A 26,686-nucleotide genomic window follows, 5' to 3' on the forward strand; every position below is an offset into this window, starting at 1 on the left:
TAGTATTAAGTCTCGATATTAAAAACCAATCATCAGTAATTCCGTATCCGAAAAGAATGCTATCAATCCAGATAAAAACTGTGAGCACAATTCCACTTTACAAATTTCCTAGTTAGGCCGTTTCAAGCAATACGATATGTCCAGGGCACAGTAATTGCAATAGAGCTGAGAAATTCGCACTTTCTTGCCGTTGTTGTAAATCAAAGAGTATAATTAAAACTCCGTTTTAAATAGAAATTCTAAATTTTCTTTCCAGAACTGCCGAAACATTTGATATCATGAAGGAAAAACATGATATATCGTGATTAAGATCCTAAAACCATGAACATAAATCGCACTACTCGTCACTAAAATAACAAAAATCATGATATCTCTCTGGTTGTGACTATTAGTATCTCGATAACGTGAAAAGAAATTACGAAAATCGTTACTAAGCTCCTGAAATCATAAACCTCGTTTAACTGTCGATTGTTCCAGTTGATGTAGTTCATACAAACCAGTGTATAGCCAAATTTTGAACAACAATAATAACAAAAACTAAACATGCCCAAGGAACAAATACAGTAACCTAACCAATCATTCGAATGTAACGCCACATATATTTTAGGTGCGAACTAGTTTTTTGGAAACAAGAATAGTTTCCTGAATGCGAAGTTTATTATTCCCAATTTCCGGAAATTGATCACTATTTTTCCAAACGAAATCGTTTTCGTTACGAAGTTTTTCTGTGTAATATTATAGAAATACTTCATAATATGCTATTATTTTGTAATTTCCAACATGTTTCACAGCAAAGTTATGCGGATTGTATTGAAGATACTTTTCCGGACTAACAGCAACATATTTCTAATATTCTTTCATTCTTTTTCTTCATCTTCTTCTTTGTTCTAGTTATTTTCCGAGAAGTTACTCCACTATCTGGACTAGATATCGACCCATCAACAGGACCTCAGAAAAATCTCAACGACCTCGACTGGCTTTAATAGAAATTGAACTCTTTGCCAATAGAGATAACGTTCAAATCAAAATATTAGCTGCAGGAAAAAAGAAAAATATTGCTTGAAAGATTTTTTCAAGTGAATCCAATAAGAAAAAAATATATCGGGTATAGTGAGCTGGGAACACTCTTACAAGAAATAAAATGCAAAACGAACATAACAAAAACAACACGTTCAGTTCTTATAGGAATCGAAAATGTTCTTTATCAACTGTTGGTTGTGATAACCATGTTTATTCTCAATAAAATTGACCAAAATAACATCTCGTGTAGCAAACTTGTCTTTCTTTACCATAAAACAGAAGCGAGCTCACTCCATGGATCAAATGAGTACTTTCTCACCTTTACCATAATATCGTTTTCTACTCAGGCACTGCACTGGATCTATCACTAGTTGTCTCGTTCGTATTCAGTTCTGCCTCTCGCTTCAGTTGCAAGATGGCGATAACTGACAGTGCTAGAGGTTTTACTGTGTGATCGAATAGATTTTCCAATAACATAAGAAGATTGTGTTATTCAGAGTTTGTATACCCAACATAACCACCCGCTAGCTAGCTTGCCAGAGAGCGAGTGGGTACGGGCCTGGGCCCTTTAGACAGTGCAGTGTTTACTTAAGGATCTCGGCGCATCGATGAAGGTAGGTGGTTCCTATTTTTCTTTTGATATGAGCTGCTAAAGATTTTCTCTCTAAAAAATGCAGCAAGAAAAATAATAGATCGCAAAAAAATATCCCTATTGGAGGTGCGCGCTTGTGTTGTAGTTGCGAATTCCGGTGTATGCGTTCTAGTGCGTGTATGAGTATAGAAGAAAAGTGACACAGATTGAAAATTCTAATTTCAATTTTCTTTAAACCGAAGCAATTCAAAAAAAAATAAATTGCTCCTTGAAAAATGTTCACTTCAGATACAGGACATATATGTTTAGTCAATTCGTTGGCAGTTAGCCAAAAACAAACAGTCTGTGGTGATTAAACACGTTGTGCGACCGAACATGCATAGGAGACTAGTAGATAGTTAAAGAATGGACGGTAAACGAAAAGAAACAACTCTTTTGTTTACAGTTTGCTCATGTCTGAGAAGAACCGGCTGTTGATGAAATTGTCTACAAAAGTTTAGCTGTTAGGTGTATTTGTATCATTCTGAATTGATTTATAGGAGCTTGTTTCCTCATTGTGTTTAGCCAAAAATACCTAGTTTCCACATCGGCATATACCACCTGCACCTATTTGTTTGATTCATTTCATGTGTTTTGAGGTGCTCGAAACAGCATACATACAAAGATTTTTTTTTTCCGTTCACTGTCTCGACTCGATACTGGCTGGTAGCGCGAGCATTGTATGCGGTTTTTGCGCACGCGCTTAGGCTATGGGTCGACAAATTCGTTACGTATTTTTAGTTCACAGTGTAGCACTATGTTGTGCATACGCAAATGCAATGCGTGTGGCGCGAAACATACCGCATGCACGTGATTATGAATTATGTTTTCATTCTTCAAGTAGTCGTATCATGCAGACAGTTGGTTAGTAGTGTCACTCCCACTCGTTATCATAAATTTGAGGTTTTGTACACAAATGCTCCGATTTTATGAACCATATAAGATTGTATTTTCTACCCACATTTCTGTCTGAAAAGTCTATGTTTCAAAGTGACAAAATAGTGACACGTCTACCTTCACATGTCGAACAGAGCAGAATCTACAATACGTCCTGCGCTACTGCTGTGCTATACATAACTGCAGGGTTGTTACGGTTGCACAGTTTTGGGGCATTTTATGTTTGCAGTACCACGCATTGTACTATTTTGGTGCGAATTCAATTTCTGGCGATGCTCGACGCTTTATGACCATTAAAGCTTTTATGAACAATGTGAACAAAGGTTATGATAAGTTCAAAATTTCATTTACAGTGAAGACTCGATTTAATCAGCCTCTGATTTTGTCTTCCCTCGATTATGTCAGCTTTTTGGCCCGATTTTGTCAGCCTCAATTGGAAATCTATTAAATGGTCTCTAGCGTACACCAAGGGACTGATAAAACGTGTCTTCATTGTATTTGATTACCATTTTTTGAAACATAACAGAACTTTGCATGTTGCCATTGTTGCATTAATTGGTCTGCGCTTTCTATTTGTAAGGGGTTTTTTTAATATTAGTCTAAAGGAAGTAGACTTTTGCCATTTAGTTTATTGCCATGCGCTTGATCCGGATCAGGAAGAATTCTCAGTGTCATTAGGATCACAGCACTTCGTCTCTGTTGTGCTTTCTTATGACAAGCACCATTTAGCACATTTCGAGAAAAACGATTTTTAAAGTTTGAGATAGAATATCTTGTAACTTATAAATAATAGAAACAATTCAGAGAAGACAATTGATGCTTCTATCTATTCTGTATTAATCTCTGAAATATTACGAAGATCGGTGGACTGCATTGCGAGTTTTTACTAAACATGTAAGCAAAAGTCGCACTCACACAAAATTTGTATGGCGTGTCATAATCGTGCATGGAAAATTTTCCTTGCAAATAAAGCATCAAATATTAACTTTTATTCATATCTTTGGTTTAATTTGGTCTATAAATAATCGGTTAGTTGCAATTTGAAGGAAATGAACTACGGAATCTAGAAAATATAGTAACTTTTGTTTACAGTGTTGCCAAATATGCTATATTTGCAGTTTAAAACTTAAACTGTGTTTTTATCAAAACTCGTGTATTTTTCTTTTGATTTTTTTTATTCCATTATGATTTTCAGATATTTTTACACAAAAATATCTAAAACTTCAATATAACTTGAGCAAATACCAAGACACAGTGATTTGAAGCATAATACTCATCATTTCTCATCATGTTTCTCGTTATATCTTAGTAACCAAGTAGAGTTTCAAAATTCTGAAATCGCCACATTGCAGAGATTTTTCAGACAAGTAATGTGGCATATCTAACTCAGTTTTCCCTAAAATGGCGTTTGTAATAAGATAGCACAACAGCGACTACTTTCCACGAAATATCCTGGACACTGCGTATCGGCTGCAAGGTCTGTTGAAGCAGAAGGTGAAAGTTTCGCAAGGGACTTGTAGTGCCCAAAGTTTTTAACGATTTCTTTTTTATTTCACTAGTCAGTAGCCTACACTATGTATATAATTACTCGGCCTACAATAGCGAAACTGGTATGAACAATGTTAAATATTTAAAAGACATTTAAATTTTATATAATTTTGAATCTACTACTGCCTAGGCTGAGACGCTCGTTTCCTAAAACAAGATTGAAAATAAAAAGAACGAAAACAAACTAGCTTGTCACCTTTTGCGTCAATAATCAAGCTATAATATTTTTATACTCACAAAGAAAAATGGTTAACATGACAATAATATAGTGAACTAGCTGATACCCATCGTGCGTTGCTGCGACTTTCAACGAAATAGGAGGAAACACAATTTGTTTTGAAGCGCCATCTGGCTTCAAAACAAATGTCTACTACGTATACATTTTTACGGCAATCGGTTAAGCCGTTTGGAAGTCCATAAATCATATACATACAAACATTGACTTTTATATATATATATATATATATATATATATATATATATATATATATATATATATATATATATATATATATATATATATATATATATATATATATATATATATATATATATATATATATATATATATATATATATATATATATATATATATATATATATATATATATATATATATATATATATATATATATATATATATATATATATATATATATATATATATATACGCGCTCAGTCTGAAGAAATGTCAGCTCGATTGGCATCAAGGAACATTTAAAATTACATTCAAGAAAATATGTGCAATTCAAAATATAACAAAATGCTTACTTATTTGCATTAAAATAAGGTCGGACAACATAGTGGCATAACCGAGGTGGTTCATTTTCAAAGTTTGCCCTGCTGATGAATCACTTTATACAAATAAGTTATAAGGGACAGGATGAAAATAGCTGACCACCGCCACAACAGCACTAGATAATTACATATTAAATTTGCAAAAGGGCGAATAAGATTTGTAAACAAACTTTTATTTTGATGGTTTCTCTTAATTTACTATAATTTCAAAGCGGAAAACAATTGAAATTACTTCTACGAAGGGTAAACATTTACATTAACGCATATTTTTCATGAAATTCTACTCTGTAGCTGACTAATGAGCGAAACAAGTTTGTTTACAAAAAACACTTTTGCCCTTTTGACGAGTTAATATTGAATTGTTTTCAACAAAAACTATGTTCGCCGTAGCTTCGACTAGACGAAATCAAAAAATCAATAACTTTTTTAGTTAAATTTGTGATGAATTAGGTTTCCGTGTGGTTAACATAGCAAAAGCAAGTTATAACTTGACATTTCTTAATGCAATAGCAATCAACGAATATATCCCAAAGATACAGTAATAGTGTCCCATATTGCCTTATTGTGGGCCTGATTTGTTGTTAAACTGAGAAATAACGTGAAGGCCAAGCTGTTGACGTAGGATTCTGGCACACAAATAAGAACTCAGTCGGTCAATATTCGATCAGAAGTTCGTAACAAACAACTATTAAAATGAAATCTCCTGTTGAAGTGTGATATTATTTTTTGTTATTTGAACTACTAACGCGATCTAATTTACAACTTTATGTTTCAAAGACTGCATTCTATTTCATTCTGATCGGATACATTATTCTTTAAGACTATTCGACGCTTTACACGGTTGAAGTTCTTAAATCGATATTCACTGCACGAGTTTAAGTTATACAAAAGTAATCTTTACATACGCATTTCCATTCCAAGTTTTAAAATGTTTCTGGAACTTAATGAAGATCAGTAGGTTTATGTTAAATTTTTACAATTCGGTTTATCCACAGGTCCGTGCGCAGAAAATTCTCAAGGGCAGGGTTTTGATTTGTTTGCGTTCCTTTTTAAAAAGATAGATATAGCAACTTCCCAACGTTGAAGATTCCTTCCGAGGCCAACAAATAGGGTTGATGTTTGTTATCGAGAAGGAATCTTTATTAGACATCAACGCCGGCTAACTCATAGTAGTGTCGGATTCTTACTGCAGGTTTTAATGATTAAACCAAATAATTGAATCATATTTTTAGTGTTTTCATGTAGCTTTCAACTCGTTCCTAATATCATCCTGATGTCAAAAAGAAATTTACAGAAGATTTTATGTGATTTTTGAGAAACCTATTGTTTTTGTTTTGGTCGCAATACAACAAAATAATTGTTTTTGTTGAAGCAAAATTTAAAATATGTATTTTTAACGCTAACACACTGAAACCTCAATTTACGAACACTTTTTGCATAAGAGATGATTTATGTAACTTTTTTTACGAACTAATTTTGAAATAACGAACTCTTTTAGGAGTGAAATTCGTAAAAACGTTCGAGTACGTACTGTGGGATATGAAGTTGTACAGAATTTAACATTTTTTCTTAGCTAACTGTTAGAGTAGAGTATTTGTAAAACATAAACCTATAAACCAAGTAGTTACTAACTAAGTAGATAACTAAAGCAAAATAACATCACTTATACTAAAAATCCTTACCGAATGATTATATTTTTCGATAGCGCGTGAAAAGAGTATCCGTATAGATATTACATCTGTTCACAAACAAAAGTTATTTTTTAAATAGTTTTTAATAAAATATGCGATTGGGGTAAGTGGGCGGTGCTGCACGTGGGGCAAGTTGGCGGTACTATTTACAGTGCAAAAAAAGTCATCAAAAATGCCGGGGTATTGAAACTGAAATATAATAGCAAATGTCGGTTAATATACAGTTTTCTCGAAAAGACATCCAGCACATTCCGACAGGACTCTTGAAGTAATTACATCTCCATTTGATTGCTTAGTTTTTGGCGTATCTTCATATACCGCCAACTTACCCTGGGGCTGGGGTAAGTTGGCGGGTTTTCCGCGTCACATATTTTTGTCTCTAAAAATGAAGACAATGCATCAAACACTTTTAAAAAATCAGAGATGTTGCCAACAGTCTGCTCTTTCATGCCGCGTGTTCTATTTTGCTACATCGAAGCGATAAAAATTGAAAACTGAAAACACCGCCAACTAGCCCCGGTCTCCCCTATTCAATATAACTAACCATGTGTAGGCCCCTAGAACTACTTCATTATACGGTTGACCAGAACGAAGGGTAAGGCTAAGATAAAATTTCCTAGAGGTGTCATATTATCGGCTAGTCGTAAACTTTGCTGTACCCTATGACCTTTGCTTGCAGTGGGTTCAAGGATGACCGCGATATATATTTGCGCCAACAGAGAAAGGTGGTAAAAACACGCAAACTCACCGACGGAAAGCCGCATTCTACGAATGCGATTTCAATTGGTGATGGAACAGTGTCGGGAACATTTTAGAAGTAGGGGAACTGCGCCTAAGACGGACACATTAAGGTTAAATAGCAAATTCGGTTCATCCGTTGTTGCATTACTCGCAAATTTCGCGCAAAGCGAGATTTGAGATCATATTCCATTAATATAGTAACTTATACTAATTAAATTGAAAACCGAAAAATGTTTAAAATGATTGCGAAAAAAACACAAAATTGTCATTTTAAACTGGGAAGGGTAAGATGGCCATACGCTATTGGTAAAAATAAACATAGGACAAGGGCAGAGTGATGCGCTTCTCGATCAATAAATTTTGCTTTCTATCAGTACATCACAATCACGCGATAATAAAAAATAGCCTAAGGGTCGGCAATTTAACAGCGTTCTGCTTTATACTCACGTAATACATACGTCCATCTTTCCCTACCTTACTGTGTCCGTCATACCTAGTATGATACCAAATTTAAAAAATGCTCTTAAGTTATGAACGACTTTTTAGAATTTCTGTTTTTTTATCAGTGAAGTGCTAAATAACCAAGGCATTATGTCAAGCTAAAAATACTTCCCGAGGTCAACGGTTTTCACGTTGAAATCGTTATTTTCTGGCGTCAAAAACTTATGTGTGCGATCACCACCCTGAATGCCGCCTACAAAGTGTTAATCCAGGTTATCTTCCTACGCCTATCACCTATTATAATCGCTGGCTGTTCCTGCGAGTATTATTTTCAACAGGTCATTGTCCGAAGGAATTTTTCCGAGTGTCTGGAAGACAGCATCTATTACACCGATCCACAAGGCAGGTAGCATACACGATGTTGAAAATTATCGAGCCATTTCAATTTTGAGCTGCTTACCGAAAATTTTTGAAAGCCTCGTTCACGATTTGCTGTACCCGAAGGTTCACCATATCATTTCCGAGTGGCAGCATGGATTTGTGAAAAAACGTTCGACGAGTCCTAATCTTATGGCGTACGGACCTAGGCATTCTACTCGATAACAAACTAAATTTCACGCAGCACATTGCAATGACTACAGCTAAGGCCTATGCCGTGCTGGGGTTCATTAAACGAAACACGCAGCAATTCAGCGATATTTATTGCCTAAAAACGCTCTTTTGTGCACTCGTGCACAGTACGGCGCACAGTGGCGGGTCTTCAAACAAAAGTCGGACAAAACCTCAAATGTTACCTAATTTGGCTGAAAATCACAATTTAAGCTAATTTTGAGGTGCTGAGCTCATTTTTGATGTCAAAAGTCGAAAAATATTAAATGCATTTTTCCATACAGTGTCCTTGAACCTTTCTTATAACTATGATCCCGTTTTTATGAGAGATTTTCCGTTACTGTTCACCAATGTCAGCAATATCATAAAAAATGAAGAACACTACTTTAAATCCATTTTTAACCGGTTGGTTTACTGTAGATTGTCTAACTATTTTACACAAAACACCATGCGCCTCCATACCAGCAACAAAGCTTCAAAATCTCCTTAAACCTTTTTGCGCACCTAGGCGCAGAACGAGACCATGATATTCGAAAAGAAAAGGTTATTTCCCATAGAATGTATACTATGTGACCGTTTCGAAATGATTCCGAAATTTGTACAGACTACATTAGTGAAAAAAGTAATTTTGATCTGACCACCTCAAACATATTTGAACTAAAAAGTCATAGTTCCAAGCAAATTTACCAAATGTATTTTATTCACTAACCAAGTTCTTTCGTTCCTCTAAACAATGAATTAGGTTGTGCTAAAATCGGACCATAATCAAAAGAGCAACATGCATTTGAAGTGAACAGAGCAATGGTGGTTTCGGAAATGAAAATCATTAAAAAGTCCGGACTTTGCTACGTTTACACTCATGTTAAAAATCGTGTTCTTATCTAATGATCACAAAATTTTGAATATATATCACTCAATACATTGGACATTCAGGAAAAATATAAAATATCAATACTTCAAAAATAAATTTTTGAAGTTTTGGCCAGCCTCCAGCCACTGTGCGGCGTGCTTGTGTGGGCGCCTTGTCATGCTGTGCAAATCAATCGCGTCGAACGAATTCAGCGTCACTTTGTTCGATACGCTCTGCGACTACTGCCATGGAATGATCCTGTTCGACTACCGCCGTTTGAACAACGATGCAACCTTCTACGTTTACCGACGCTTGCAATTCGGAGGATAATGCTGCAACGGCTCTTTGTGTTTGATCTTCTCGGAAACAATGTTGATAGCTTAGAGTTGCTGAGCCAAGTTCGCATCAACGTACCACCTAGACCTACCAGACGAACTGATTTCTTTCGGACTCCTTTGTATCGTACACTTTTTGCTCAGAACAATCCGTTCAATGTGTGCTGTCGTAATTTTAATGACGTAGCTAACCTGTATGATTTTAACATAAACAAGACTACTTTTAAACTTAGAATTAGTAATAATTAAGGAACTGTCTGTACGAATACTTCGAAGACCAGTACTAATAAATAAATAAATAAATAAATACTAATGAGTTCGTGGGCAGTTATCAGACTCAACGGGCGCTCGACAACAAACCAGATCGTGCGGCAAATCCTCCAGAAATGCCGTGAATACCAGGTTCCAACGCACCACCTGTTCGTCGATTTCAAGGTGGCATACGATAGCATCAACCGCACAGAGCTATGGAAAATTATGAACGAACTAGGCTTCTCAGGGAAGCTCACAAGACTAATTAAAGCGACGATGGAGGGAGTGTAAAACTGTGTGAGGATATCGGGTGAACTCTCAAGCTCACTCGGATCCTGCCGGGGACTAAGACAAGGTGATGGTCTTTCGTGCCTGTTGTTTAACATTGCACTAGAAGGTGTTATGCGGAGAACCGGGTTCAACAACCAAGGTACGATTTTTACACGATCCATCCAGTCAATTTGTATACTTTGCGGATGACATGGACCTTATTGAAACGGTGGCTGAGATTTACACCAGACTGAAACGAGAAGCAGTAAAAGTTGTATTGTTGGTGAACGCGTCGTAACCCTCCGGAAGTCGCGCAAATGGCTCACTAAACGAACACCCGCTGGTGCCCAAAGACAATTTCGCTAGATTTTCAGAGCAGCGTGCACTCAGTGCACTAGCGCGACTGCCGGAAGGTTAAACAAAATGCATGCTGGTAGGAGGGACAAAACGGGAAAGCTCTCGCTTAGGAAGCAGTGTTACGATCGACGTGGATGTATTCGAGGTAGTGGAGGAATTCATATACCTTGGATCTCTGCTAACGGCTGATAATAATAACAGTCGAGAAATCCGAAGACGCACCATCAATGGAAATCGTGCCTAGTATGGGCTCCACAAGAAACTACGGTCAAAAAGATGTGTGGGTAATGTCAGAGACATAACCGAAATGAAGTAGAATAGCTGTTAATTCTAATGCCGCAATTTTTACTATCTTCTGGCATTGTCACAACTTGTCACAACTCGCCGTGAAGTATGGCATGTATAAATAAAGTAGATTAAGGGCCAAATCGGATAACAAATAGTATTTGGACTTAGTGTAATTTGAAGTCACTCTACAGTTAAGAGCCAGCAGAAGAGCGTTTGTGCATGGAATGTCAGCATTAGAGAGATAAGGCGAATTAGTTAGCTTTTCATCAAGCAGGTAGTCTTAGTTCTAAATTTTCGCAATAACCCTGAAATTGCCGGGTATGATAATAACCAACAACGAATGTAGTGCCAGGACATTACTTTTAATGGAGCATTTCACTAGTTGATCTGCGAAATGAGTAAAATGAACATTGAGTCATTCAGCGGAACATAAAATAAACCGGTCTTAGTGTGGATGTACAAATCCCGTCATACATGCAGCAGTTATATAATTAATCTGGTTCTACAGATCGTTATAAAACTGTGTTTATACCAGCATATACGATGATATGTAAAAAGTTGTCCCAGTTTACTCCGAGTATCAAATCATCAGCAGAAACATATTATATCAGGGGGTGGGCGTAGCGTAGTTGGTAAATCGGTTGCCTTGTACGCAGCGCACCTGGGTTCGAGTCCCGACCCCCGCACATAGGGTTAGAAATTTTTCATAAGAGAATTTTCTAATCCGAAGAGGCGAATGACCTTAAGGTTAAAACCTCTATAATCGAAATAAAAAAAATATATCAGTATCCAATAAGCCAACATCGTCTCCTTCACACAACACAACAACCAATGTTAATCAAATCGTCAAGCGCACTGCCGCTTGCCAGAAAGATATTTACAAGAGAGCACACTCCAACCACCGCAGTATACTCTGGAGCACACGCCGTGATGAATTTATCTGAGCACGCCACATATCATTTAAAGAGCAAGAGAGCGGGGTCTCTCGCATCCAACCACCCCTAACACACTTAAAATCCGTTCATTGAACTCCGAAAAAAGAGCATTCTGCTTTTTCTGTGCAGTGTGCTGATCATTGTATGCATAGAACTGGCATGCTTGTGCATCATTGGATGGAATGATGCCTGGCGGCAGCTATTGACTATATTCCAACCGAAGAGCTTGAGCTGACACAAAACCTAGCAGCTACTACGAGGTCAGAAAGCAAACTGATGAAGTTTATTGGATAACAAATGGGCAGTCCTAGCAATGCTCGCTGCTTGATTGAATTGCACGGACCAACCAGCGCAGATAATTACCACTTCTACAAAATACATTATTTTCCTTATCTATAGTAGACGTGCATTTTACGGAATCAAATGCAATATACGTGCATATATTTCCGATCAGTTAGTGCAAAAATATAGCGATTTCAATCAGTACAACGGAAGTTATTCGCGTTTGAAGACTGGGAAAATATCTCAGCAGAAATTTTTGAAAAGGTACCCCTATATTGTACCGTTAAAAGTAGGGGAGCTCGTGGCTAGTTGGCGGTTGGGGTAAGTTGGCGGAATCCCTTTTTCTCTGTTTCTATTAGACATATACCGCTGTCTCTTCTTGTGTACCTCAAGTTATGTGAAACCCGTTATCCAATGTGGTTTTGTTGCAAAACGATTTGTTTGGTGAAAATTGTGGGTGATATTGTGTTTTCAAGCATACCAAGTAAATTTTCAAAATTTTAAATACTTTGCGTTATTTAGGGCGATTTTCAATCTATTTCCCGAATGATTATATTTTTTGATATTACTATAGATATTACTTCGTATAGATATAACTTCTATCCACAAACAAAAGTTATTTTTTAAATAGTTTTTAATAAAATATGCTGTTGGGGTAAGTTGGCGGTGCTGCACGCGGGGCAAGTTGGCGTTACTATTTACAGTGCAAAAAAAGTCATCAAAAAAATTTATTTCTGGATTTTGATCTCTGAAAATGGAGACAATGCATCAAACACTTTTAAAAAAAATTGAGAGATTTTGCCAACAGTCTGCTCTTTCATGCCGCGTGTTTTATTTTGCAAGATCTACCTACATCAAAGCGATAAAAATTGAAAACTAAAAACACCGCCAACTAGCCCCGGTCTCCCCTATTCTGCTAAAAAAAAATCACCAGCGCACTAAATGTACCATGTACAGAACGCTGATAAGACCGGGTGGTCGAGGAGGACATGCAAGCACTCAGAGTCTTCGAACGCCGTGTGCTTAGGACTATATTTGGCGGCGTGCAGGAGAACAGTGTGTGGAGGCAAAGGGTGAACCACAAGCTCTACAGCGAACCAAGTATCCAGAAAGTGGCCAAAACCGGAAGGATACGATGGGTAGGGCAGATTACAAGAATGCCGGACAACAACCCTGTTAAAATTGCTTAAATTTGGCAATTACAAGATGACAAGGAGCACAGCGGGCTAGGTGGGCTGACCATGTGCAAGATCTGGAAGGTATCGGACGCAACCGTCGGTGCAGAGAGGCAGCCGCAAACTGAGTGTTATGGAGAAGAATCGTTGATCAGATTATATCAAATTAATTGATGTAACATCATGACAATAATTAATAGTGTGCTCTCTAGAAATATAAAATCGTTTTGTTCAAATATCTGATAATTCGCATGTCGCTGCTAACACCGAAAATTTATCATCTCGCTCTCACATATGCTAGGCCCATTAGTTTGACATTGCCCCGGGTACACACATGTCAAAGTAATGAGATACAACATGCTAGAGCGAGACCCCATGTTTCAGCCCGTGAATACATGGAGACAGTAGCGCTTTGCTCTCTCTAGTACTTATAATCTCTTTTGTATCAGTACATTTCAACTGAATTTTTCCATTTTTTAGAAACGCAATGTTTCATCGCAGTGTCCGTCTTAGCCTGCTTTCCCCTATAGATTTTTTCCTATATGGCGAAGAAAACCTAATGAATAATAATAATAGTAATAATGGCTGCATTCGAATTAGCAGACTGCATCATTGGAGAGAAATCATTCTGTAGCCCTTGGCTTCCTTCCGGTCTTTGCGGATTACTGCTATTCATGCGATCAGAATGCACCAAATCATGCAAATAATGGCCATTCATATTTTACGAAACCAGACCCATTCCTAGTAAAACGTCATTAAGAATGCATTGTGAATTTCACAATCTCTCTTAATTCAAGTGTAAAGTCTGATATTGCGAAGCTACTTGCGAATGTTCCTTGAATTAACCAGCCTAACTAAACTACTATTGCGAACGATTGCAAAGGACTAGGGAAAACCACCTGTTTTTCCCTAGTCTTGTAACACGACATTATTAAATTATTAATTATTAAAGTTCCTTTACTCGATTTTCGAAACAGTAAGCGGCCCCCATATTTCATAATTAACAGAAAATTCCCAGCCATTAAACAGCAATCTTGAACGCAAAGCTAAACTATTAAAAGTTGGATTTCCCATTGGGAAACTCGCGTGCCGGTGTCAGATATGATGTCATATATAAGTTTCTGCTCACAGCAATTTCCTGGTATCTGGACAATGTGGTGGGCAGCTCATTTTGAAATGTTTTATTGATTCGCCATCGATCGATAGACAGGCAATCCCAAATAAAGAACTTTCCCATCGATACCATTAGCACGTTAGCTAATGTGGAATTTTAGAGAAAAGTACTTGTTTAATCGACTAGTAAAGAAGAAAATTAAAGTGCATAGTAGAACAAAGTGAATTGTCATAAGTATTTAATATTACTACATGCTTTATTTATAAACTTGATTGAGGCAACCATAAACCTGCCCATAACATCATCGCCCAGGGACAGACAATCTTATACTTACGATAACGCACATGAAGTCAAAACAGACGGTGTAACCCCGCCTTCAATATAAGTTTGGCACCACGAAGTCGGTCCCAAACCCATCTCGTTAGCTTCGTCGTGCTTGGCAGTGAGTCACAGTGTCACGGGCATATTTATTAGCAACCTACTCGTGTTGCCACAGCATTTTCCAAGCCACACGCGAAAGGCAGCTGCACTATAGACACAGACAGGTACATAGGATAGCCGTTCAGTACTACCCACCGCCAGGATCATGGTCACGGTGCTCTAAAGCGATATAAAGGAGCACTTAAAAAGCAAACGTTTCGTTGCAATAGTTTTCCTTAATTATGTTGCACCTAGAGTGGTTCTCCACGTTGAGATGTCTCAGAAAAACGTCATCTTTTTCTTTGAACTAAATATGCTCGAGTTTTTACAGCTCTTTTTGGGGCACACCATGTTCATAGTATGTATGTAACACGCAGAGACAATCTGTTTAACCACCCTGATCTTCATTTCTACCCTACCGCTTCGGCCGTAATCTTGGCTGGCAACATCTAACACATACAATCGGGTGGTGTAGTCCACCTTTGGTAATTTGTTATTTACTTAACCCTTTCCTGACAAGACGTGTTACGGTTAATTTTGAATGAAAGATGTATTTTACGACAGCTTAGTCCTGTCACTAAGTTAGTGTCGGATTCTGATGAGACGAAGTCGAAACACCAATTCCATAAATAATTCTGAATTGTGAATAATTCACCTAAAAGAGAGATAGGAAAATTATTTCTGCTAGATTTCGGGATACAGTCATGATGTCAGCGACGAAGTGTTATAGAAAATTATACTATAAGAAAACTGTCCAAACATGCAAAACGTAATGGTGTTGAGATAAAGCGTGTTGTTGTGTATTTTTTACATTATAACTTTTTTCTGAGATTTTTCCAATTTTTTCGCATATTTTACAAAGTTGTTGGAATTACGAAAATACAGATATTTGTCGAAGACGCCAACAATTTTAACTACGTTTCTATGTGAAAAAAGCGAAAAGTACTGCAATAAAAACACTAGATACAATGGTAGCGCACGGACCTGTACTTATAAATATACTTTCGGACAATGTGGGTTTGTAATTTTTTGTTCGTGATTTTTTTCCATTTGTCAAATATTTTGCAAAATCATTGTGAGTATCAAAATAAAAGTTTCTGTAATCTCGAGTTGTTCATAAATTAACTCGATTTCATATTGAATAACTAAAAGCTATGGAACAGATTTCGACTATATTTGCATGAGTGAGGACCACTACCAAAAGTATTAGAGGCTGTTTTCACGAAACGATTACGTGGTCAGAGTTACTATTTTGGTTCAGAGTTGAGAGAAAGACGCTAGAACAATATTTTTACGTATAAATTACATCTCAGTCAAATTGAAATTTAAACGTTTGATCATTCACTGTACATGAATTTTAAAGGATTACGAAAGGATTCATAGCTACTCTGACCATGAAATCGGTTCATGTAATCGTCATATAATACGTTTTGGTACGGTTCCTCCTCTTGCAAATATAGTCGAAATCTTTTCCAAATATTTGAAATTACAAAAACTCAGAGTTGTCCATTTATATGTATATTTTAATACACTGAATGATTTTGTGAAACATTTAACAAAAAGAAAAAAAATATTTCGAAAATTTGTTCCAAAATACAAAGCATATATGCCCCCTCTCCTAGGTTGATGGGTTTGACGGTATTGTAAAATCCCTCAAGCATATTTCGTGCATTAGTTTTAAAAGGCCTCCGACAGACAATAGTGTTGCATCGAGGAGACCGAGAGCACCAGCCCAAAAGCCCAAATTAACGTTCAACCACAAAAGAAATGTAAAAGTAGAAGCTTATTAGTATTAGTTTAGTAGTAATTATGTTTTTTAGTGCTAATGTACAATTGTTATGTACTAGGCATATATCCATCTGTGTATGTGTTCGTTTGAGTACCAGCTGGGTCAGGGAATGGATGCAGACTTGACATATATGATAAAATGGTGGGTAATTTATCGTCTCGTGTGCATTTTTCGTAGGAATCGTTGGTTACTTTTTTGTGGTGTTCAATTCGAGCATTCTATTCGATTGATTCGGGAAGATTAGATAAATTAAGGTACGATTAATTTACCGAAGCACGTGAATCATCCATTCCCGGTCAGCACAATATGACAAAATCTTAATAGAGCGCAATGGTCGTTAATGGTAAATAAATATAGTTTTCTGGCATTTAGACGGATTGAGGTGGTTTGATTGCATGTTGCATTCTTTTCTTCTACTGCATTAGTCTACTTTTGTTATATTTCTATTAGTTTGCTTTTTCAGTACTCATGTATACCAAAGATAATATCAGTCAATTTATACACATCTACTTAATCCCTTTGCATCTCCTTAATGTTTATTCAGCATGTTCATTAAAGCATATTTTTTGCCGAATATGAGTTATATGTTGGATTGTATTCTGAATCATCACTGAATCACAATGAACAAATATGATTGCCAGGTTTGTTTAGAAAATATAAAAAAAATAATACCAAAGCATGGTTGTCCTATCCATAAGGCTCAATAAAAATATAAATCTTGAACAATTTTTTCTTGTCTTGCTGTTTTTCAATATGGAACTCTTATAGTTTAATGGACAGTACATCTTAAATTAGATTTACACTAACACAAGCAATTGCATAATCTCTAATATACACTCACAATCTCTCATTCCAAACGCACAAACGCTTGTGATCTTCGCGATAACGCAAACCTGGTCACAAACGCGAACATGCAATTGCAATCATCCACACATACTTACGCCCGCGATTTCGCCAACAGTGTTAATTAAGTGAACGTTTTAACACTTATAAATTTACAAATGTGGTTTGAATTATTAACCCACCGTTCACGCGATCACTCGGTCCTAGCAGCCTATACTCATGCCTTCAGTTGAACCAATAAAAAAAAGTCGCTAATATCCACTAGACAACACGTTTCATGGCGACATGACCGAGAACTCTAGTAATACGGGAGAACTTACTCCCTTCTAGCATCTGAACCATACACTAAAGATAATGTATCAGATTCACGGTCCGCGCGATCATCCAAGAACGCTAGCGAGTATGCAAATGGAACATACATACATCCTAGCACACGCGACATACTTATATACATTAACTTACAAACGCCCGAGCCCTTTGCGATGATGCACAAAGACGAACACAAACGCTTGAAACATTTTTCTTTTTATAGGTAAATATTGCGTTGCGTGCTTAAAACTCGCAATTGTTATTAAACAATGAATTTTATCAACAATTTCATGCAAAAAAGTTTGTCTTTCTTTTTGTTTTTAGCTACTGGAAAAGTTTTAAACAATTAGTTTTTACTGATATGGTGAGTTTAATCTAAAAAATTAATGTAGGTTGAATTTTATACGTGTAGCGGTTCATTCACAATCGTAATTACCGACTGAAAAAGTGGTTTCGAGAAAACGCGTTCTAGAATCACCGATGTCAGCGTACGAGAGGCGCGGCTCTACGCGCGGCGTTTCCTGGACGAATAACTCCGAAATCGATTTTTGAAAGTTGTAAACTATCTGCGGGGTCGGAAATCGATCCCAGGTGAGCTGCGTACAAGGCAATTGGATTACCAACTACACTATGCCCGCCCTCCTGAAGATACTATTATTTATTGATACTGCTGCTCTGAAAGACATGTATCTACCTGACGTTGAAACAGCTGCCTGGAAATACCCTATTGACTTATCTTGCACCGATGAGCCCACAGTACTACATGCGTTTCAGAAGTAGCGTGCTATTAAGAGTTGCAATTTCATTTCTAGTGCTCAGATAGTCATGAAAATGTGAATAAACACTAAAGAAGGTGTACTCCAAATATCTTTTATTAAAATTGGAACCAATTTGCTTGGATTGGCCTAGATTACGGATGACCAAAGTCTATCTTTTGTCACATTGATTTTGATATAATTTAAAGTTGTTTTTTTTATTTAATTCGTTTATTTGACATGGCTCATAGCGGTAGCTTAAGGGAGCCGTGGATCTTTTATATGTTTACAATACATGTAAAAATAAAAATAAAAAAAACAACAACAAGAATTAATTAATTGGATCTCGTGCGCGCAACTTTTTATTGCGAGCGGAGACCTTTTTTCGCGAGGTCTGCTGGCAAACAGCGTCAGGGGGGTCATTCAATTCTCTCTTGTTTTTCACGTCCCGGTCGAAGCTGGCTTGGTGTCCGGGATCAGATGTTCTCCCTTGCTTCTTGCACTTATTGTTGACCATTGTAAATCCGTCGTCATTGTAACTGCATTCGTTGCCGATGTTGCTTACAGTTGCTTTTGGGGTGCTTGATGATTCTTTTGCGGTTGTCATTATGGTCTGAACAGCTGCCACAAAATTGGCCACCGTTTGTGGTTCAGGCATTAGTATTGAAAACTCTGTTTTAGGTTGGTTTGCCGTAGATGAGTTGGCAATCGGTTGAGATGAATTTTCCTCTGCATCTTCCGCGCAAGGTTGTCCATGATGAGCTGTCTGATTACAATACTTGCACGTAGGCGTTTGCCCCTCATGGGTGCATAGCGTAGTTTGCATAATTGTAGTTCCGTGAGTATTGAGTTTTATTGCCAAGTAGGAGGGTATAGGCCTTTCAACCCGCATCCTCACTACAAAAACGCCGTTAGGAGTACCCGGGAAGAAGTTTCTCCAAGTATCAGGTGTAACGGATTCTACTTCTCCGTATTGCGACATGCATTTTGCAATTGGCTCAGGAGGGGTACGAGGTGATAGGTCATATAACCTTACATCAATATAATCATTCTCAATGTATACGGGAATCTTAATTCCAACGTTGTCACTTTCAACCACGTGTTTTAAGTTGTTCTTCAAACGAAACGCTCGGCTTGTGCTAACGTGTTGAATGATATTAACACTACATTGCGAAGATGATGATACTGAAGGTACAAGACTTCCGCAAGCCTAAGTTGCATTTTTACCTTCAGAAGGTATTCCACTTCACTAAAACACGGTCGTTTTAAACAAAATTTAAAGTCAACGACCGCAGCGTTGGGTCGAAGTAGCGCTTTTTCGTCAACTTTACTCATGATGACAAGAATAATCCGATATTTCCTTTGTTCTCGAGACAATGCACACTAGATCGAGAGGCCTGTTGTTCACTTGGCTCGATTGTACGTCTGACTGCGGCAGAAGTAGAAAGTAGACTGAATTTAAAGTTGTTATGACATAACAACTTTAAATTAGATTGTTGTTACACATTGTGTAATAACAATCTAATCGACATTTTATATTGAAGATAACTAGCCATGGATTTCCATTTTGCATAAATGAGAACGGCACACTTACTCCTATTAGATGGATTAAAACAAGTCTTTTTCTTTGAAGTTGAATCAGCTGAGAATGATATGGTTATAACAACCAATTTGAATAAGTGAATAATTGGATAAAAGATCTTCATTTGGTTTATTGTTATGAGCACTTATTTATAGCTGGCGAATGTAATATCACGTTTATCTAAATTGTTCAATAGATTTGAGATTGTTTAGTGTTTCAAATTTATAGAAACTTGTTAAGCCTTTATGTTGCGGTACTGAGAGGGTTAAAACTTTTCATCAGGCCACAGGAAAACGACCAAATAAATTCTCTGGGGCGCGGGGGATTAAAACAAGCAGTAACCTCCACCAAATGCTGACGTTGTTTCTCTGTTTCTTCCCAAATAGCCCATCGGTCCCAATGTCAAGGGAATAAGAAATGAATACTTGTTTCATAGTCGTAATTTATTTTTAGTTTGCTTATAGGTGTCGAAGAAATTTCGCATAGAAAGAGGATATAAAAACTATGGTGTTTCTGGTTGAAAATATTATTTTTAAAAATAGTAAACGTATGTAGACCATACAACATAGGTTACTTCAACATCTGTCTCAGTCATTGTACGAGTAATCGGCTCAAATTTTTCTCTAGAACAAGCCTAAAGGCTCATTTCATTTTGATTGGAAAATAAAAACTTTTGTCACCCCAACGAGAAATTATTTACTCCATTATGTACCATCCACCTTAAACATGATTCTGTAATGTATGTTTTCCCTTTCTTTCCAGGTACGTAAATATTACGCAATCACTTCTTTATCAAATCAGAAATGCGAACCACCGGCCGTGAACCAGCCAGTAGTGACCGACAGAATCGAATCAATAATTCGTCCTGCCAGCAGCGAACACCAACGGTCGGTGAGCTATCGCCACACGGAACCTTTGAAAATTAGTTTCCTCCCGCCTCCTGTTGGCAGTTATCGCTTAGGATTTTGTACTTAACCCACTAACGCAAACATTTCATCTATTCCAAAAGAACCATTAAATTAATCAATAGTCCGTTGTTAGTTTCGCTTTCGGTTTCCGCTGACCAGTTAGTGTGGGTTTTCATGTTTATGTGACCACAACGCGACTACAGGGTGCGACACGGCATTATCGGTTTGGATTCGGCGAAGCAACTTCAATATTGAAGATAGTATAAGCATGCTGCCCACGCTGGCTATGGATTTAGTTGCTCCGGCAAATGAAGGTTTGCATTGCTTAGGCGGGAGCTGTTTCACAGTAAAGGAGGTGCAAACCACGTGACATTCACCTTGTGTGGTATATATTTACGAGCGTGTAGACGAGCGGAAATCGGAAGCCCATGAAAAGCGGAAGAAAAAAGCTGCCACATCATTCGCTCGTCGTGCTTGTAATTCCCATAGAAGCCAGGTAATCTTTGCTCGAAGCTTGAACATTAGTATATATATTGTGCTTTAGAGTCGAAGGAATTGGATCCGGTTTGCGGTGTATTTGAACAATGGATGAAGCAGACTGTCCCAGCCAAAAAAAATACCACTGTTTACTTAAAAGCGGAAAATCATGCTTTCAGCTACCGCGTGCAAAATATATATAGATAAACGAATTGAAACAGTTTTTCAACGGAACCACACTTATCGATTTTCTATTGTTGATTTTCTAAACCATTCCCAAGAAATCTGAAGCTTACAGCTATCGAAGAACTAGCAGTCGGTAAGGAAGGAAATTCTGCGAAGTCATTATTATCGTTTCCTTACCAGACTGGTGTGTGTGTGTTGTAAGTTTTCTTCGTAGACTACTTGGCTGCGTGTTCGAATGATTGATGAACTTTGTTGTATCTTCCACAAAACTTTTCGATGGGGCAATGGAGATATGAAATGTAATTTTTCTCTCTGGAATTTAACAAAATCAAATGACGACGAGATGTTTTCTACATGTATTGGGAAACATGAAATGTTGACTTCTTAGTTGTTCATACGAAGTTTTTATGGGTGCTTGGAACTGGAGTCTTGAAAATCTTGATTAAATTGCGAAAAGTTTTATTCAGTGTGGACGGTTGAAAAAATATGTGTATATCCTGTTCTCTAATTCTGCGCAACGCCTAAGAAATGGAAAAAAATAATGGAAGGAATAAAATTTTCAAAATGAATAAAATAACTAAAAGAAATAAAATATGAATTAAATAAACAAAATGAAAAGAATAAACGTTACAAAATGAATAAAATTTAAATAGGAATAAAAAGGAATTAAATTATTAACATGAGTAAAATGAATAAGCGAAATAAAATAAATTAATTTAGTAAAATAAATGGAATAAATAAAATAATAAAAAGACTAAAATGAACATGATGAATAAAATTTAAAAAAGAGTAAAGTTAATAAATTGAATAAAACAAATAGATAAACAAAATTAATAAAATAAATAAAGACAATAAAATTAATTAATTTAATACGCTGAATAAAATTAATACGAACACAAAGCAATGCTCAACCAAGAAAAAATTAGAAAATCACAACGTCTTGCGTCTGGGTATCTAAGTACAGGCCAGATTCGATTATCCGTAGGGTGCAGAAAAATTTCGCTTCGGATAATCGAATCATCCGGATAATCGAATAAAAAAAATGTTTTTTTCTTCATGAAATATATTTGTTATATGTTGAAAAACAGTATCTAAGGTACATGCATCAATATTTGACTTATGGTACATGCATTAATGTTTGACTTATGGACGAATATCGATCACTTTATATTCTATAAAGTTAATGTAAGACATGTAATAAGTTATTTAGCCAACTTATTTTATTTTAAAGTATTGTGTTCGATTAATTTGAATTAAAAAAATTATGTTTGGTCTAATAATCAAGACTATGCGTCTAAATCCTCTGCGTGAAACTTCAGTCAACTTAATACTGGTTTCGGTAAATTCAGACAGAAATAACAACTGATTTTGAGATTACGCAACACTGCACCGGTTTATATAAAACAACATAACTTTGGGAATCCTCTAAAAGAGAAGCAACACGCTATATTCCACTGAGAAGCCTAAAAATATGTTTCAAAACCATCCAACGTTGTTCCAACAAAGAACCAGCATTGGACGATTTTGAAACATGAATTTCTTAGGGGGATGAATTTTGCACACGTTACGAATATCAAAAGTGCACAACTTTTTATGCGCACGACATCAAGAAGCATGCGTTGTTCAATCAGCAGCGGTATCATCATCGTCATCATGCGCTCTAGAGATACCCGAATAGAAATGTACAGTAACAAAACCATGATGTTCACTGTGACAGTACAGTAATTTTACAATAATTTACAGTAAGTTTTACCCTCGGCATGATACTGTACCTTGATGTGGTCCGGGGGCCTTTCCACCAAAGCAGTATTACAGTGATTATATCACATAAACTTGGGATACGATTATTTTCTTTTTAGTTAAGCTACATTGTGATCAATTTTAGTACTTAACTTGGCGACCTTTATTATCCACTGCCATGGTCAAATAATATACAATGTGGGTTTAGGGCCCAATTCTCTCTGCAGGCACCTCATTCCAAACGTACAAACGTGGTCTACGCGATAACACAAACCTGGTCACAAATACGAACGCCCGCGATCTCGCCAATATTCAAACACCCCGATTGATTAGGTGAACGTTGGAACCTAAGAACCTAAGCTCGCGCAATCATGAATCGGTCACGTCCGGAAGTCTCCGCCCTTGATCATAGCAGCCCAAATTCATGCCTTTAGTTGGACCAATAGAAATAAAAACTAGACAAGACGTCCATGTGCGATCGTTGAAGAATACGCGAACATGCGAATGGCCACACGCTTATAAAAATAATGTGTCCACGCGAAGTTACATACTAGCACACGCGACAAAAACGTCCACATACAAACGCTCGAGTCCTTCTTGATCATCCACGCACGACTACACCCACGATCTCGTAAAAAGTATAACACCCTGGTGACTAAGTGAATGGTTTAGCACTTATAAATTAACAATCCCGGTCTCGAGAGTGAAGCTCCAAATGCCCGTGTTCGCGCGAAACTACATAAAAATCGAATGCAAAGTCACATACACGCGACAAAAAAAATATCAAAATGCTTGAGCCCTTCGCGACCATCCACCCAACCTATACTCGCGCTCTTCCAGACATTATAACATCCCGGTGATAATATGAACGTCTCGGCACTTGTAATCACTCAAACGCAGTCTCAAGCGTGAACCTACAGTCCCCCGCACTCGCGCATTCATGAATCGTTCGCGTCCGGAAGTCTCTATCCCCGATTCCAGAAGTCTGGGTCCATGCCTTAATTAAATCAATTAGCTCTACAGTTCCAGTAGGACAACTCTCGAAAAAAATCGGCATAATATTAATACTCAATAACAATACTAACTCTTCTCTTTATTTTATTTTTTTTTATTTATTTTCGGTCTCATGCGTTATTTTCTTGTGATGACCTTTTTGAGCTCATACATCCAAGAAGAGCAACATTGCTGCCAACAATGATTCTTCTCTGCCATCGGACGTCGCCAGGTTTTATAACAATGGATATGTATTCTCATACTCGATGGTATCAGATAAGTAGGAACGATCAACAAACTGCAAGTAGTATATTACACATTTCTTATAAGTATAAAATATTCGTATTAAAATATTATTTACAGGCTCTACACATATCTCAACACACACAAATACACAAATGCTTGACAGGTGACTGGGCCAAGTGCATTCACTCGTAGGATCTATCATTTCGATGATCGCCTCGATTCTACGAAACCAGTGCACAAGTAAGCTGACATAAGCTAGTCTCATCTGGTGAATGCATGTAACCTGGAAACCCCAGACACGACAGGACGAGACGGACAGACTGGACTCGACGGGGCCTAGTTCAGAGTTTTTGAGCATTCTTCAATGCACGGTTATTGACCTAAAAAAAGAAACATTCGGCATGTTATTTTTCCTTTTATTACTGTATCTTAAGTTGGGTTCATACTGATATTCGCTAGCACAGTCAATTGCATATTCTCCCATATACATTCACATCCAAAACGTGCAAACGCCCCTAACTTTCGCGATAACACAAACCTGGTCAAAAACGCGAACTTACATTACAATTTCAATCATCTACACACACCTACGCTCGCAATTTCACCAACACCCCTTTACTTAAGTGAACTTTTCAGCACCTATAACTTTACAACCGCGGTCTCAAGCATTAACCCACCACTCGCGCGATCATAGACCGGCTACGTTCGGAATTCTCTACTCTCGATCAGCCTAGACTCATGCCTTCAGTTGGACCGATCGGGAATGATGCTCATATTCACTAGACAACACGTTTCTCTACCATACACTGAAAATTAATTATTAGATTCACGGTCCGCGCGCGATCGTTCGAGAATATACGTGAATGTGCGAATGGCAACATGGATCTAAAACCGGATTTATGCACGCAAAGTTGGAGACACGCTGGCATTCATATGCTCGAGCTTTGGCGATCACACTATTACACAATTAGTAAACGCCCACGCTAACCCAGACAGATATGCACTCCTGGACTCGAACGCTAAAAACCACACCTTCCACGCATACACCACCCAGGACTGAACATTAGATTCATACATACAAAGCAACAAGTAATAATTACAGGTATTCGTCTGGCAACCGGGGGAAGTACATCTCAAACGCAGAACTTATCATTTCAATGATGGCCTTGGATCTGCGTTGCCTGTGTTCAAGGCACCATAGCTTTGTCCGTCAGGTCAAGGATGTATGAAACCCGCTAGCCACCACCCTCGGCCCTAGCTTCCCATAAAGGGATAAAAAAAATTACAGTAAGTTTTAGTGTTATGCTACAATACAAAAACAATAAACTTTAACGTTTTTACAGTAAATTTCAATGTGAAATAGACTTCTTAACATTAAAAAAATCAATTTTTCTCCAAACATTTTTTTCTCGAAAACAGTATAATTTAATGTGAATGCACTGTATCAGTTTTTTTGCTGAACAGTGAAATTTATAGTTACTTGAAATTTTATTGTAAATCTACTGTGAGAACTTGGCATCGAACAATGTTGAAACAGTAATAACTATAATATTTATTGTTTTATGATTGTTTGTAGGGTAAATGCTATTGTAAAATTCCATCCGGGTATTGTTTAGCGAGTCAATAAGAAACTAGCTGAATCTTGGCTCTTGGATATTTTAGCTATAAATTTGCTTGTTCGAACGCATTAAATGATTCAGTTTGTTATACATCGTCGCACAGTAAACTTTTTTCTCTTGTTTGCTTGGTGGAAACATCATCCAGGATTTTCATTTGGCCATTGTTCGGCGTTCTATCGAGTCACTTAAAGGCTGTTCAGGCTTCAGGAGTCACTTAAAGGCTTCGTAAAGAATTATTAGCGCTGTTCTTTACAGGGCGGTGCAAAGTACTGACAACAGTAAAGATCCTATTTTACTAGTCCTCGTGTTTATCCGCTTCCGAAATTTTCTGCAACAGATTTTGTCAGCTTTTTGACCCGATTTTGTCAGCCACATTTAAGACAAAGTCTTCTGATTTAATTCCCCTATGTTACACGATGGAATTAAAGCGAAAGCCTTTGCGTAAGTGTGTTAAAAATTCAAAATATCGATGTTCTTAAAGTATTTAAAAAGTTTCAATCTTTTTTAAAACTGATGCGATAATATACTGATTCTAAAGAGTATTTTATGGTTTTATTTCATACCTTAGATAGTCCCAAACAACCT

At 37.1% G+C, this 26,686-nt stretch overlaps 1 protein-coding gene across 2 annotated transcripts in view; it reads left to right on the forward strand.

Moving 5' to 3' along the window:
• Positions 1-1,419: 1,419 nt before the first annotated feature.
• The window catches only part of LOC131693826 (protein encore), a 100,373-nt gene continuing 75,106 nt past the window's right edge, over positions 1,420-26,686 (forward strand). For both annotated transcript variants that reach the window (XM_058982010.1, XM_058982012.1), the window contains exon 1: positions 1,420-1,634. Coding sequence is in view for 1 of the 2 variants with exons in the window: in XM_058982012.1 (XP_058837995.1) it covers positions 1,629-1,634 (6 nt within the window). In the remaining variant the exon portion in view is untranslated. The remainder of the gene's footprint in view (positions 1,635-26,686) is intronic.

The sequence above is a fragment of the Topomyia yanbarensis genome, chromosome 3 (assembly GCF_030247195.1).
Source record: "Topomyia yanbarensis strain Yona2022 chromosome 3, ASM3024719v1, whole genome shotgun sequence".
In the NCBI taxonomy this organism is placed as follows: Eukaryota; Metazoa; Arthropoda; class Insecta; order Diptera; family Culicidae; genus Topomyia; species Topomyia yanbarensis.